The sequence below is a fragment of the Cyprinodon variegatus genome, unplaced genomic scaffold, assembly GCF_000732505.1.
Source record: "Cyprinodon variegatus isolate N-32 unplaced genomic scaffold, C_variegatus-1.0 Scaffold2411, whole genome shotgun sequence".
In the NCBI taxonomy this organism is placed as follows: Eukaryota; Metazoa; Chordata; class Actinopteri; order Cyprinodontiformes; family Cyprinodontidae; genus Cyprinodon; species Cyprinodon variegatus.
In genome coordinates, this window is record NW_015152864.1 from 6,784 (window position 1) to 23,413 (window position 16,630).

The 16,630-nt window shown below is 42.8% G+C and overlaps 1 protein-coding gene across 3 annotated transcripts; it reads right to left on the minus strand.

Moving 5' to 3' along the window:
- Positions 1-353: 353 nt before the first annotated feature.
- On the minus strand, positions 354-15,337 carry pdpr (pyruvate dehydrogenase phosphatase regulatory subunit). Of its 3 annotated transcripts, none has more exons than XM_015369054.1 (18): positions 15,215-15,337; positions 13,702-13,975; positions 13,391-13,524; positions 12,069-12,150; positions 11,807-11,970; positions 11,605-11,726; positions 11,373-11,490; positions 9,448-9,597; positions 7,206-7,398; positions 6,929-7,053; positions 5,272-5,427; positions 4,877-5,010; positions 3,219-3,367; positions 3,014-3,126; positions 2,068-2,162; positions 1,903-1,992; positions 895-1,077; positions 354-776 (listed from the first exon to the last, which is right to left on the minus strand). In XM_015369054.1, the coding sequence occupies exons 2-18, from the start codon at positions 13,962-13,964 to the stop codon at positions 369-371; spliced, it is 2,679 nt and encodes an 892-aa protein (XP_015224540.1). In that variant the 5' UTR covers positions 13,965-13,975; positions 15,215-15,337; the 3' UTR covers positions 354-368. The 3 variants fall into 3 exon arrangements, with proteins under 3 accessions (XP_015224540.1, XP_015224541.1, XP_015224542.1); XM_015369055.1 differs by having other exon boundaries at positions 369-776; positions 13,702-13,978; positions 15,215-15,334; XM_015369056.1 differs by having other exon boundaries at positions 369-776; positions 15,226-15,297.
- Between the last annotated feature and the right edge of the window lie 1,293 nt (positions 15,338-16,630).

Here is a 16,630-nt window from a genome sequence, read left to right on the forward strand (position 1 = left end):
TGAAGCTGTCGGTATATAAACTCCTTCAGGACGGGTTAAAGGTCAGTGAATATAGTCTGCAACAGCTAGTGTTGATCTTGCCTTGAGAAAGGCAAATGACTGCAGCAGCACTGCAGTCAGGATCTGCACATGGTGGGAAAAACAAACTGGGTTTTATTATTATGAGAATTCAAGCAATAGGTTCTTAAATATTGCACTTTAAAAGCAGAGGATGAAACATGAAATTTAAATATTAGAGGGTTAACGGGGAGTGCTTGTACAGCCAGCCCATCGTATGGTGGCAGAAATGGAGCAGACATTGGCACTGGGTGGGATCTGGAGTGGATATGATCTAAGGAGTGTCGGAGGAAACTGATCCCACCGCTGCCTCACTTTCCCTGGAAGTTGCTGAGCTCCATGTCCTCCTTGCGCCGTTTCTGTTGGGCGAAGAGGGAGCTGAAGGGGTAGAGCTTTGCTTTGGCTCGGTAGCGCTGTCCCGCTATGTCTACCTCGTAATCGCCACGGTTGATGAAGTCGGGGGTGATGGGCGTGGGGAGGCCCTCTGGGCCTGGGGGCGGAGACACAAAGCCCAGGCAGACGTGGCGCTCCAGAGTGTAGCTGTAGGCGCTGCTGGTGGTTGTTCCAGCCAGCTGACCGCTGCGGTAAACGGGCTCGCCCCACCACGGCCACAGGTCCAGCTCCGTGTCGTGGTCTTCCAGGACGAGCATTACGAACCGGCGGAACACTCCCTCCTGACGCTGCTGGAGCAACGCCTCGCGGCCAAGGAAGTTAGTGTCCTACAGATGAGAAAGGCAGGTGGGACCAAAGATCAGATAGAGAAAACAATCAGGAAGTTTGGGGGTTTTCTCTAAACCTGTTGGTCGGAGAGCAGATAAAGGCTGCGACCAAACTGACCTTGTCGAACTTGACCCTGAACTCTCGTCCGCACTCTAGCGGTGTGGTGAAGGTGTCGAGGTCCTGACCCCAGAAGGCGAAGAATTTCTCGATGCGAAGGCTCCTCAGTGCGTAGTACCCTGCATTACGGATGCCATACTTCTGCCCCACTGACATCACCTCATTGTACACGTGCAGCGCGTACTGAAGGAAAGATGAATACACCAACATCAGCCGCTAGGCCCTTAAACATTTTTAAACTCTAAATCTTTACTATAAAGCATCATACGAAGATGTTACGTCAATCAGAAGCTGACATAAAGCTATCCTACTGCTTTTATGAGGATATCAAACCAATCTAACAAGGTAGGTGGTCCTACATCTCCTTTATTTCTGGCCTCAGAACCAGATTTATGGACAATGCATAAGTGTAGGTCAGTCTGTAGAAGCTTAACGCGAGTCCTGTTCTTTAATAACTAGTTTAATGCAAGTTTAAGATCATTGGTTGGAACCTTGTGACTTTCTGGTAGTTCAGTGCAGCTGCCAGTAGATGGCGGCATGTCTGTTTATGTCAACTCATTACACCGGGTCCTGGGATTCTGTTTAGGCTCAAAATACACTAAACCCTATCAGGACGGTCACTTGGAGCCTATAGCCTTATTCTATCATAATCCACTGGACTTGGACCCTTTAATAAGGGAAATACTGAGTCAAATGACACCAACTTTGAGCTATTTTAGCAATAATGACAAGTAGGGGAGGTGGTATTTTCAAACCTAAAAACAACATAAAAAAACTGGTGAATGTGCATAAAATGCAAGTTAAAGGAAGGCATTTATAAAATGAGCCTGATTATGATGTGGATTATAGAAAATCCAGATATTAATTCAGATTGTGAATTTTTCGGTTGTTAAAACTCTTTTCCAGTTACTTATAGTGAAAATCATTGTACAGAGAAAAGGTAAATGATTCAACTTCGTCACTAAAAGTGGAACATTTCTCCTGTTAAACATCCTGTCATGTTTGCACCTCTATAGGGATGTAGAGCATGAAACCTGGTTCTCCGGTATGAGTCATGCTCATCACTCTGATCCCGTTGGCATAGCCCACACTCATTTCCTGCAAACACAAACAGAGCAAACATGAGGGCGAGAACGAAGCTCAAAACAAAGCCAGTCGGCTCCTCTTCCTCACCTTACAGAACATGGAGGGGAAGTGCTCTGGTGTCATGGAGACGTAGGAGAGCTCAGCCAGGACATCCATCGCTCGTGGACCAATCAGATTCAAAGCTAGGTTTAAAAGAGAAGCGAGTCAATCATTAGATAAGGTCTTTAATGCTACGTTCACACTAAAGCAGCAGAGGGAGCAAAAAACAGCGTGCTGCTTCATTTTTGATGCTTGTACAAGTTTAATTCTGACACGCGGCTGAAGCATCTTTGCTGCTCTAGCTGTGCGGTGTAAAAATGGGTCTAATGCGCATTGGGCGGAGCTACCCTATCCTTTCTTTGCCTGTAACAAAGGCAGCTCTATATGCTGTGATCGGTGGGTAAAAAAGTATTTCAATATAATTTTAAGTGAGAAAGTCCACCTGAAAACTACATCAGTGCAGTCAGTTTATCCAGATTACGATCATGGTTTCAAATATTGTTTCTGTCGGAGCCGCTCAGACCCCCGTACACGGGCAGCAGTCTCTGTCCCAGTCGCCTCTTCGCCTGGAAGGCATTTTTCACGTACATAATCCAAACTGCAGGCACCAGAATTATTAAATTTAACATATTTTACCAGCAGGTGCTTTAATAAAGGTTAAACTCTAGGCATTAACAAACTGTCTCAGAGGAGTGATCACAGCGATCTGCAGAAGCAGAACTGTGGCTGTCTCCCTGCTGGCTCCAGATCAGCTCCTCTGATTGATTGATGTGGCGCGTCGAGCAGCAAAAGTTAAACTTTTCCAACTGCAGCAGCTGCTGCTTCTGAAGTGCATTGCGCTTGTCAGATGCTCAGACGCACTGCGGGACCGTTTGCTGTGCATAGATGCGCACCAACCATTCACTTTGCATGTAAACTAGCTGCTTCTGCTGCTTTAAGTGTGAACGTAGCATTAGAGGCTAAGGGGGAAGCTGTCCATCCAGCCTCTGCTCACCGGTGTACTTCCAGCTCACATCCTCTAGGTGGAGGTGTGGGTCATTGGGCATGTGCTTCTTTATCCAAGACCAGCAGTGGACCTGCTGGTCAGTCGGAGAGATGATGAAGAAACTGAAGAAAAAAAAAAACTTATTTTAAAATCTACTTCTAAGTAAACTTGACCACATGTCTGCAGCGTCCCTCCTTCCTTAACCAGCTCCAACCTGTTCTTGCTGATGCGCACCACGCTGCAGTCGTTCTCATAGCCTCCTCTCTCATTCAGCATGCCGGTGTGAACGATGTGTCCGACCGGGACGTCCAGGTCGTTGGCACACAGATACTGCAGCAGCTCCAAAGCCTGCTCCCCTGTAGACTGAGACGGTAGGACGGAAGGAGAGGTTATAGCATCAGTTCTCCCAGGAAAACCTAAATCCTTCCACCAAAGGATTTAGGTATTAAACCGACCAGAGTTAGCAAACACTAGTGGTGCTTTTAGACAGATCTGATGCTGAAGCATTTGGGCTGTAACATGTGATGGATGCTGCTGTGGATGGTCAGGCTGAACCAAACGATGATGATCAGACTTTAAAAGCTCCAAATCTGTTTCTGGTTTTGTTACATGGGCTTATTATAACATCATTAATCCTACTGGCTTATCTTTAATTAATAATATGATTTGACATCACCACCAGAATGCTATCTCATCTTTTATTAGCCCAGGGGTCTGCAACCTGCAGCTCCGGAGCCGGAAGGGGCTCTTTGGAACCCCTACAAGGGCCCTTAACAGTAACTAAAAGTAATATTAAAATTAAACAAATGTATAATAATATATTAGCCTTAGAAACGTTAGTGGGTTTTTAAAGAATATTTACATTTTTAGAACAGAATTAAACTAAATGATCCAAAGATGTGTTTACATCTTTTTTTTCTTTCTTGACATTAATATGCTAATTCTGTTTTAGTTTTTTACGTTTTTACATCAAGTGATATCCTACAGAAGAAAATTCCTGCTTTACCTTTATACAGATTTTCATATTTTCATTATTCTAAAAGGTGAAAAAAAAAATGGAAACAGATTTCCTATTGCAGGTATAAAAAAAAGTTGTGTTTTATTAACAGGTTATATAATATATGCAGCTCTAAATGACTTTTACTTTGCTGGACTCTTTGGATTGTAAATGTTGCAGACCCCTGCTTTACACGAACGGACCATCATCTCCTGTTTCTGCCAGGATGGTGCAGGCTTCTCTACAGGTGCATTCTGGGAACAGCTGCCGGCCTAAAATGATTTTCTGTCTTGTATTATGTTATTAAAACAGTAGCTCTGTAGAAAACAATGTCCTGGGACTCTTTATAGCTTCACATAAACACACTGACCTGATTGGTCAAAGGGATTGAAAATGAAATCTGGTGATATCAATTGCTCTCGGTTCTGTTCACAGATCAACTTTATGAGTTTGATTGGGGCCAAATTTCCCTGGAAATCATGCAGTGTTGTATTAAATATTTAACTTTAGCCGTAGAGAATAGAAGTAAGCAGCTTTGAAGGAGGAGGTTAATTAAAAACAAGCAATACGATGAGAAAACATTCTAATAAATTGCTTTATGTGGCATCAGAAGAGGCAGGTGTGTGGGTGTTTTGTTATGATTAAGTAAAGATTAACAGTAACATAGCTGAACAAATCAGAAACCTGACCTTGTTAGGTTGTTATATTAGAGACCAGCTGCCCCTTGTAGTGTTTTACTGGGATGCAGATCAGTGCAATGATGATAAAGATGATGTTTAAAAACTGTTAAACAATCAGGAGCTGCGAATAGAAAAGAGACTCTACTTTTTCCTCTAACTGATCTGTGGGCGACTATAAAAGCTGCTGAGACTCACAGTGAGCTCGAACTTGGTGAAGGAGGACATGTCGATGACACAGACGGCCTCTTTGCAGCATTTCACTTCTGCTCCAACAATATCGAACCAGTCTGGCTTATAAAAGGTCTTACTCTGATCCAGGGAAAGCAGATCTACCAGAAAAACAAACAAAAAGCAAAGATAAACTGTACTTTATAAACTCAAACTCTTGTTGTTTAAAGCTGTGATGTTAAATAAACGAAAGGTTTCCATAAAATCCTTTTCTTGGTAGAGCTTATAAGAGTCAGTTAATGCAGAAAAATTCTCAGAAGTCAAACTATTGACTTCCTGTTGCTTCCCTCAGGAGCGTCCTTCCACCTGAACCTTACAGTGACTCCTGAAGGTTTAATGTTGATGCTGAGTAGTGTTTGTACCTTTTCCTGGTGGAACAAAGTATTTGGGTCTTTCAAAGCCATGTTTTTCCATCCAGCGCGCCCCTTGGGTGTCCAAGCGGTCATAGAGGGGACTCGTCCTCAGCTGCCGGCCGGTCTGGAAGTCCCAGCGAGGAACCTTCAGCTCATACAGCAGCGCTAAATAGAGACAAACAAACCGCAGTAAAGCACAGGTTAACGAAAAGATAAAGCACCGGGGCATAGAGAGAAAGTTGTGTAAGGCTTTTCCAGAGTTCTAAACTTATTATTCAACCAGTTTTGTAGAATATTCACAAACTAAACGATTAATATATCGTTAGTACCCATAGTGGCAGGCTGTGGGAGTGGGGCTTGAACTCATAACCTGTTGATTCCAAGCTCTATGCCCTAAGTTAGGCCGCCACTCCCCCTCTAACCAACCTTGACTTAAAACAACACATTCAATTAGATTTAAGGTTTCCAAACTCAGGTTTTCTAATCGCTCATACTGTTCTCTCTCAGTGCTTCAATTAGGATCACCCTTTAGCATCTTAAAATGGCAGTGAGCATACTATAGCAGCCCCTTTATGCATTCCCTCTAATGCTACGTTCACACCTAAAGCATCAGAGCAGCTAGTTTACATGCAAAGTCAATGGTTAACGTGCATCACGGCGCAGCAAAGGTCCCGCAGCGCGTCTAGAGCAGCAGGAGCAGCAGGGCATGAGTTTCGGAGCATCTGACGCACGCGATGCTCTAAGTGCTAAATTAACTTAAAACACCGAAATCTGACTGAAAAGCATGTTCGCTTAAATTATCCTGGTGCCTGCATTTTGGATTGCATACAAAAACACCTTCCAGCCGCTGCGGCAAACCGCGAGGAGGTGACCGGGTCAGAGGCTGCTGTTGAATGGGATTTCTACTGACAGCACACCGCCGGTGTACAGGGGTCTAAGCGGCTCCCACAGAGAAATAATATTTAAAGGCAGGACGGTAATCTGGATGAACTGACTGCACTGAAGATGTTTTCAGGTGGACTTTCTCACTTCAAAATAGAATAAAACTACGTTTTACCCACTGATCACAGCAAATATAGCTGCTATTGTTCCAGGCAAAGTAAGGACAGAGTAGCTCCGCCCAACGCGCATAAGACCCACTTTTTGACCGCACGGCTAGAGCGCGTCAGAACAAAACTTGTACAACCATCAAAAATGAAGCAGCACGCGCGTGTTTGCTGCTCCTGCTGCTTTAGGTGTGAACGTAGCATCAAATGCAAGCCTTACAGTAACCTGGTGGCTTCAAAAAGGCTATCGGCATTTCAAAATCCAGTATTTTCAACAAAAGAGGCTGAAATCAAAAGCAGAGAGCAGCTAATTCGCTGTAAAACATTCAGCCTCCATGTCGACTCTCTCCTAAATCTGATCAAATTATCAGATTTAGAGCATCCAGCAGTCAGACTAATCATAAAGAATTAGCTATGAACAAAAACTGCAAGGGAGAGAATTGAAGGTGAAATGATGGAAGGATTAAAACCCAGAACTAGAAAATACTAGAATATATCAATACATCAGTTCCATCCCATTGTCTATAAACTCACAAACTGAAGCAGAAAGTGGAGTTGAATGAATGACCTGTTGAGGCTCTGACCTTTATTAGAAAGAAATCCTTAGTGTCATTACTCACGCATGACTTCCATCACTCTGTGTCGCAGGAAGGTTCTGCTGCTTTGCAGGTTTCCGAAGCGCTTGATGTCCAGAGGCCAGACGTTGGCGGTGGGGTAGCCGTAGGTCATCCACTCTGCCAGGTACCTGCATGGAGAGCACACGGCAGGAGGAGGCTGTTTAAGCTTCCCTCAACAATCGATCAGAGCATCAACCTCACAGCGCATTCTAAACTCTTCTTTCACATTCAGTGCAAGGCTTTCTCTGGTGAACCGAGTTATTGTAGATTTTCTGCTTACTTCCCAGCTCCTCCGGCGAAGGCCAGACCCGAGGAGTTCATCCCTGCCAGCACGTAGTAACCAGAAACACCAGGCGTTTCCCCCATCAGACAGCGCATGTCGGGTGTGAAGGACTCCGGACAGTTGACCAACTGATGGATCTCTGCTGACTCCAGGTTCGGCATCCTCCTCAGCAGAGCGCTGAGCATCGGCTCTGAAAAAAAAAAACATACGGAAACACATTACAGCCGCCAGAGAGGACTCCTTTAAAGCCAGCTTTCCTGCACGCCTGGATCCAGATAATTCCCTCTTCAAATAATCCAAATTGTTACGTTTTCTTAAACATAAATAACCTCAACCTGTACAAAGCCTTTCCAGCGGACAGACCCTCCTCCAGTTTTGAACTTTTCTATTAAGAGTGCAGCATGATATTAAAGACTACAAGATTTTCATCACAACTATACAGATAAAAAAAAAAACAATAAATCCGCAGAACTTCTAAAATGGTGCAGATTGAAGGTGTTTTGCTAAAAACACATTACAGTAAAAGTAAATACAGACATCTTTTATTAATGTTGATGAGTCTAAAGCAGGGGTAACCAATTAAAAATCAGCGGGGTCCGAATAAAATAGATCACCAACCAGTAAAGGTCCGGTGACATTTTCAATAATAATCTGTTACTTTAAACAGAATTTAACACTGAAATAAAATTAGGTTTTTTTATGCCTCCATGTGGTCTGTTCCTGTTTGGAGAGAAATATCAACTGTGCTGCTTCCATCAACAACTTTGTTTATAGATGTTGGAGCTTGGCCTGTTTTTCAGTGTAGTCCTGTTTCTCTGACTGTGACTGGCTGGATGTGCTCTCTTCATCCTCTGACATGGGAGCTGCTCGGAGCTCGTCTGCCTGGCTGAGTGTTTCCTGGACGGGGCCGCCTGTGGAGCTGGTTCACAGTTACCTTTTGTATCTCTGCTTCTGTCTCCTTAAACCCCAGTCAACCTCGGCAGATGACCGCTCACACGGGAGTTTTTCCTCTCCACTGTCGCTACAAGCATGCTTAGTGTGAGGGATTGTCTTTCAGTCAATGAGTCGATGCAATCAGCTGGTTTTGCTTAAATTTAAAACTTTAAATCAATGTGACTGGATGATCTGCTGAACTGCAAAGTGCCTTGAGATGACAGCTGTTGTGAATCGGCGCTATAGAAATAAACCTAATTGAATAAAATGTTGTATATTGACCTTTTAAATAAAAAAATAAAAAAAATAGAATTTTTTTTGCATTTTAAAATCTAAAGTGTTTTTTTTAAGTAGAGCTCATTTTGAGCCTGGATCCAAATTTATTTTTGATTCTGTTCATGGTGGAGAATCCTGCTTCACAGCAGCAGGTTGAGCCAAACATCCTCTAAATGTGCAGGGTCATCTTTGAGCACCATTTCACTTTTCTGTCAGCAGTTCACCAGAGTTCTTCCAGCAGTCCACACTTTCTCTGCTCTCTTTTTCTCATCATTTTCTCCTTCTTTCCCATCGCCCGGCTTGCCACAGGTTTGCCTGCTGTGTCTAAAAGTATTTAATAGGGGTGTAAATAATAATCGTTTTGTATCGATGCATCGATCCAACAGCCGACGATCCGATGCATCAACACGTCCGCAAGATAATCAATTTATGTGTTTTTTTTCCTCCGGTCTATTTTTATCCATTTTGCTCCTGGGCGTAATTCTCCATCCCGTGCTGCGGTGGCGCTAAACCTATTTTGCCCTCCTACCTCGCTTCCTGGTTATACTCTTACAGCATTGTGCCACAGTGAGCTTGACACAGACATTTTTAAGTTATGCTCAATATTGAAGCGTGATCTATGCTACACACTGTGGGTTTGGATACGATTTAGTCCGACGACGGAGGGACATGAGGGCCAAAAAGAGCGGAGATCCAGGTAGAAAAAGGGTCCCAGCGTTCTCGTGCATAGTATTTAACAGCAGCAGCCCAGACTGACAGCAGCTCATTGGCTAATTTGTACAGCCTGATGCCGGACGCTCTGGAGGGGTTTACCGTATTAACAGGAGAAGCAGCACGAATGAAGTTAGACACTGCTATCGGACAACATGCGGTAATTGATCAATGTTTTAAATCAGGTTGGAACCGGAGGGTCCGCTGCCGCGCCGCTGTCTGTTACCTGCATTACCCCCCACCCCCCTACCTCCACTCCTAACACATTATATAAATAAGGCATGTGATAAAGTAGCAGAGAAAGGCAGTCTCTCCTTACCAAAGTGATCCCAGTCCTCCTGCATGTTCTGGATCTCCAGCTGGTTGCGGCCCTCGGTGAAGATGGGTTTAGGGTTCTTCTCGAAGCCTCCAGACAAAAGGCCTCCTTGCCACGGCCGTGCGTACATCCTCCCATCCATATCGATTATAACTAGAGAAATTCAACCCACAAGTCCTACTTAATAAATAGAATAGAATTAAACTTTATCGTCATTACACTGTCATAAGTACAAAGCAATGAAATGAAATGAACTCTGCATTTAACCCATCCCCTTGGGGAGCAGTGGGCTGCCATTGTGCGGCGCCCGGGGAGCAGTGTGGGGTTAAGGGTCTTGCTCAGGGACCCAAAAGAACACACAATCAAGTAGATTTAAGGTTTCCAACCTCAGGTTTTCTAATCGCTCATACTGTTCTCTCTCAGTGCTAAATTAGGATCAGTCTTTAGTATCTTAAACTGGCAATGCGCATACTACAGCAGCACCTTTATGTATTTCCTTGAAGATACAACCTTAATAGTAATCTGGTGGCCTCTAAAAGGCTATCTGCATTTCCAAATAAAGTATTTTCAATAAAAGAGGCTAAAATAGAAAGCAGGTACTTCCCTGTAAAGCAATCAGCCTTCCTGGTGAAGCCTGCTCTATGTCGACTCACTCCTTCACCAATTCAACAAAGGGCTTGAACTTTAGGTCTACAAGTCTTAAAACAGTTGCAAACATGTCTTTTATATGCAGAGTGGATCTTTGAAGAACGTGCTAAATTATTTGCATTTGTAATTTAGCAGACACTGTCAGCACTCTTTTTTTTTTGTGTGTGTGTGTTTATCCATATGCATAAAAACATTCTAATGAAGTAAAAAGTGCAAATTCATGGGTGGAGGATATGAAAATGTAATAATTTGCCACATGCAAAGCGATTTTCCAGGTCTAAAGTCTTTGCATCATTTTAGTACATCTGAAAGTAAGGTGCAAATTGATGATCTGTGTTCAAAGGAGGCATTGTGGAGCAGATTCTGTGCCTATGTAAACCTATTTAGGCCATCAGAAATTACTAATAGAATGGAATGATATTATTGGCACTTTAAAGCTACAGTGTGTAATTTTCAGCGACATCTAATGGTCAGAATGCAGAGAAATGACCTCTCTCGCACCGCTTCTCCCCCTCCACCAACACGGAGGCCATCATGGTACAAAATGGCTTTCACAAAATCATCTTTCCTATATGAAGTGAAGATTAGGCTTGTTATTGAAAACGGGTTAATCGTGTTAACAGAACAAATTCCCTCTTGTAAAGAAATATGCGACTGTGCGGATATAAACTGACTGAATGAAAGACGAATGCTCAAAAAAGGGGGAAACCTTTCTGCTTTCCAAGAGATTTTTAAATGTAACTTTAGTTTAACATAGAAATAGATTGAATAGATATGTCCTTATGAATGGGGCCCGTTTCTACCAGTCCTTAATTTACAATTTTATTCAATATTTGAACCGATACCACATTATTATCAGATCTATGCTTCATGTTGCTTTGGCATCATGCAAAGTGTTGCTATGTGAACGATGCAAACTTTGATTTTCCCATGAGAATGTATATAAACAGAATATCATGCAGGTTTAGTTTTTAAAACACATCAGTCATGTTTTAGATGGTGACATTTGAGTCTACTTCCTGCTGTAACAGACGCCACACCTTTAAGAGCGACCTGACAGCACATTTCTGTGTTTCCACCTGGAAGGTGAAAATAAAAATCACCTGCTTCCCGTCACCAGCCCATTTCTCAGGGCGTTTAAACTCTATTGGTCCAATTCGTCAGATCAGTGTCTCATATTTGTGCATTATATTAATTAAAAGTAGAGGCAGAAATGTATTTTGGAAAAGCATCAGAAACTGCTGCAAAAAGAAGTGAATGGCGTCTTTGGCTAGTGAGACCTGGATTGTGGGGGGAAAGTGGCTCCTGTGGAGGTTTGGTGAGGAGGTAGAAGTGCTCGCAGCCGTGGAGGGGAACCGACACCTTCACCTCGCTGGCCTGACCCAGCTCATAGGCCCACTAGGGAGGAGACACATGCAAAGAGGAAGCATGTGAAAAACACGACTGACCCAGTTAAGTTCAGATCCAGGCACACTGATGAGTCAGCATTCGGATAACAGATCCGAGCATTACCTGGCCGGCACAGTTGACAAAATAATCACATTCAATGGAGCCGCGATCAGTTTCCACCGCCGTGACGTGGCCCTTCTCCACCACCACCTGCTGAACCGTGGTACGCTCCAGAATCTGAACCCCTGGATGGGAGGGAAATAAACGGAGTGAAGAAAGGAGAGAGATGCTATCGGTGTCTTAGCTATCGGCGACCTGATGTTACCTTGTCGCGCAGCAGCTACAGCCAGCGCGTGGTTGACATCAGGAGAGGACACCACAGCATCATCTGGGAGATGGAGCGCCCCCACCAGGTCATGAATATTAACTAGAGGGTGGAGTTTAGCTATCTCTTTAGGTTTAATGATATTACAGCTGATCCCCAACACTCTGTGAATAGATCATACATTATTATTTTATTTTTTAATAATGACACCCCTAAAATCCCCGCAGCTGTCGACACCAAGGAGTTCAATCAACTGTCTTACCTGAGTCTAGTTGCCAAACGTTTCAGTGAAATGAAGCGATCTTGATTCTGTGCCAAACACAAAGAACCTGTCTTCACATAACCTGAGAAAAAAATAATAATAAAGCCAAAGGACAAGCATTAAGTCATAAGAGCTCAAAATGAGGCACCCCAACCAATAATGTGGACATGCAGAACCTGGTAAGTCTTCACACACCTTAAGCCGTTTTTATTTTAACATTTTGATACTTTAAATTTGTTCTCATCAGAGCACTAAAACGTCTGCCTATTCTATTCTGTTCCAGCTTAGACAGTTTGGGTGGAGAGCAGCGGCACAGAAATCTGAGTCCTGCCAAAGATTCCCAACTGGATTGAACAAATGAATAAGCAAAACCTTGTCTGTTTAGTTACACTTGTAGCTAAAGCAGCCTCTTTGTGCTTGTAAACAAAAGCATCCCCGCAGCATGACTCCATCACTACCCTGTTTTTCTTGGGGTTTTACACCTTTAGGCCAAATATTACCTATCTGGCCTCTTCTGTTCACAGCTCCTTCTCTATATTTGTGCCGTTTTTCTCCAATGTCGTAAACTTGAAGCAGGACTTTCTCTTACTTCCCACCTGACCTGTGATCTAAAGGTGAACTCTTTTTACTGACAAAGTGACACTGTTGTAGATTGGTTTTGCATTCCTTAATGAGTGTCCTTGATCCATTAAATTACCAGTACCCGATTAAAATTCTAGTTCAGACACAGAAAAGGAAGATAGGTGTAAAAAAATGTCTTAAATGTCTCAGTTAGTTGATAACTAAAGGGATAGTGGAGGATGTTCTTTTTCCGGGTGGATTATGTATAAATGGCAAATAAATAGCATCAATCTGCCGACTTGAGGCAAGAAACGAGAGGAGGAGGTACACGCTTTACTTAGACCCGCTCCCCTCTTCTTCTGATTGGCTAATACTGTTAGTTTCAGAGCCCCCCTTTGCCCCCATTGGCTGACAAATGCAGGAGGGATTTCGATTTTCTTTTTTAATTTACCGTCCATTTATTTTTGAGGTTTTTTTTTTTTTACCCACAGGCAATTGCTAAGAGACGGAAATCTGGCCTTGGGCCGAAGTACTTTAATGCCTGTAAACTTTTTCTATAAATGAACCTACTATTTAATAGTTCAAAGAGACACAAAATCTCGTTTTTATTTATTCCACTTGTAGTCTGTTTTAATCAAATAGAAATAGAGGTCTGCCTCTAATTCTGGCCTCCTTCCAAAAATGACCTGGACCAAGATGCTCCTGAGTGAAATAAAGGCCCCGTCCTATATTAGAGGATTTACGGTATGAAAGAATCTAACCTGTTTTGACACCAGTCTCCCCCTCTAGCTGCTGATAAAGGCTGCTGGAGTAGTTGGCCATCTGAGACTCAATGGAAATAGGTTTAGCCATGCTCAGAATGCCTGCACACAGTCTAGTTGTTCCTGCACCAAGCCTTGGTGGGATGCAAAAAAGAAAACAGCATTAAAACAAAAAATTAATATAACAATCTTTATTTATAGAGGGAAATGAGTTTGGAGACAGCAAGTCTAATGGAATAACAGAAGTTAAAAGCATCCAAGTGTAATCTTTAACAATAATAATCCAGAATATTAAAAGTTTATTTTCTTACCTGCCCTGCTCAAGCAGAACTACATCCTTCCAGCCCAGTTTAGCCAGGTGGTAGGCCACTGACGTCCCAACAATACCTCCTCCACAGATTACAACCCGGGCCTGGCTCGGCAGAGGAGGGAGCTGGTTGTCCCCGCTGACAGCCAGGCATTGGGGAGAGGTCCAGAGCCCCCTGCCAGCCAGTCTGATCCCCGTCTGAGGGAGCAGCAGCCTGGGAAGCAGTGCAGGAGCCATTGCCCTGGAGCTCCGCACACAGCTGCACATGGCTGTGTTTTCTGCTGGGCACAAACACAGAACCTCATTAACCTGAGATAGCTCTATAGTTATGCTGCTATAGGCTTAGACTGCTGGAGCACATAGGGACCCCTACTTCATCATTCAATCTCTATTCTCCCACTCTGCAGAATCTGTTAGTTCAATCTCTAACGTTCTGCTCTCTCTGCTTTTTCTCATAGTAGCTTCATCTGTTCTGTTCCTGTTTGGCTGTGACTCCATCCTGGAGAGAAATATCAGCTGTGCTGCTGCCATCAACACCTTTGTTTATAGATGTTGGATATCGGCCTGTTTTTCCACTGTAGTCCTGTTTCTCTGATTGTGACTGGCTGGATGTTCTCTCTTCATCCTCTGACATGGGAGTTGGCTCGGAGCTCGTCTGCCTTGCTGTGTTTCCTGGATGGGGCCGCCTTTTACAGCTGCTTTTTCTATGTCTGCTCTGTCTCCTTGAACCCCAGTCGGCCTCAGCAGATGGCCGCTCACACTGAGCCTGGTTCTGCTGGAGGTTTCTTCCTGTTAAACGGGAGTTTTTCCTCTCCACTGTCACTACAAGCATGCTTAGTGTGAGGGATTGCCTTCTAGTCAATGAGTTGATGCAATCAACTGGTTTTCCTTAGATAGAAAACTTTTGAATTAATCTGACTGGATGATCTGGTGAACTGTAAAGTGCCTTAAGATAACAGGTGTTGTGAATTAGTGCAATACAAATAAACTGATTTGAATTGAATTAGGAAGGTTTGGTCAAATGAAATGAAAATAACTGGACTCCCCCCCCCTTAAAGCTTAGATGCTAATTCAACAACAGTACCAGGTGTTACACAGTTATAATCTTTCTAACTAACAGGTTTTCATGCTAAAAGCTTGATGGTCCACCTTTAAAGAGCAGCAGGAGTCTTAGAGGAGCTGCAAGGTGAAAAGTCCCTGAGTTACATGATTCAAAACAACTCTGAAGCTCACCTTTAGCCGGAGCGCTAGCTTTAGCTGACCATACTTTTAAAACCTTTCATTTATTCTGAGAGATTAGCTTAGAGGCAAACAACCTGAATTAAGCTTCGGCTTTTTAAGCTAAAGGAAAACCGCTCTGACATTGTGACAATTTATAGACGCTGGGCAAAGTTAGCATCAGGGTACACTGCGTAGCTGTTAGCAGAGGTTAGCTAACGTTCACTACTTTCTTTATACACTAGCTCAACTGAAGGAGTGAAAACCCGTGTGTGAGATAATAACCTGTTCACTACTACCTTAAACTCACTCGATCAACCAAATCCGGGTGTTGTGGTAGTGGGACAACTCAGAAGACAAAGAATGAGCACTGATATGAGTTAAAGTCTCCTCAGAAATCAAGTTCACTTTGAGTGAAAGCGTTACTTCCGGTGTGATACTTCAAAATAAAAGCCGTTTCTCAATTCACGAGAACGCGAGGTAGGACTCTGTGGAGGACCAACTCTGCCATATTTAAGAATAAATACAGAAATAAATAAATGCTCAAAAAATAAATAAGCGTACAATTAATTGCTCCCAAAAATACAATACACTAATAAATGTAGGTAGAAAATAAATTATACAGTGAGACATAAATGTATGAATCTCTTAATTAGCCTCTTTATTATTCGCCTTTGTAATAATTACCTTATTTATTTATTGTCCCTTATAATCTTCAACTTAATCTATAAGTAATAAATAAATAAAGTTAAAGATTAAAATGGACAATAAATAAATAAGGTAATTTTTACAAAGACGAATAAATAAAGAACCTAATTAAAAGAGATATATACACTACCGTTCAAAAGTTTGGGGTCACCCAAACAATTTTGTGTTTTCCTGAAAAGTCCCACTTATTCACCACCATACGTTGTGAAATGAATAGAAAATAGAGTCAAGACATTGACAAGGTTAGGAATAATGATTTGTATTTGAAATAAGATTTTTTTTTTTACATCAAACTTTGCTTTCGTCAAAGAATCCTCCATTTGCAGCAATTGCATTCACAGCCTTCCTTATTCAGAATCCCTTTTATCCTGTACAATCTCCCACCTTAGCAGCACCAAAGCAACCCCGGACCATCACTTTACCTCCACCATGCTTAACAGATGGCGTCAGGCATTCTTCCAGCATCTTTTCATTTGTTCTACGTCTCACAAACGTTCTTCTTTGTGATCCAAACACCTCAAACCTGGATTCGTCCATTTACAACACTTTTTTCCACTCTTCCTCTGTCCAATGTCTGTGTTCTTTGCCCATCTTAATCTTTTTCTTTTATTGGCCAGTCTCAGATATGGCTTTTTCTTTGCCACTCTGCCCTGAAGCCCAGAATCCCGCAGCCGCCTCTTCACTGTAGATGTTGAGACTGGTGTTTTGCGGGTACTATTTAATTAAGATGCCAGTTGGGGACCTGTGAGGCATCTGTTTCTCAAACTAGAGACTCTAATGTACTTATCTTCTTGCTCAGTTGTGCAACGCGGCCTCCCACTTCTTTTTCTACTCTGGTTAGAGCTAGTTTGTGCTGTCCTCTGAAGGGAGTAGTACACACCGTTGTAGGAAATCTTCAATTTCTTAGCAATTTCTTGCATGGAATAGCCTTCCTTTCTAAGAACAAGAGTAGACTGTCGAATTTCAGATGAAACTTCTCTTTTTCTGGCCATTTTGAGGGTTTAATT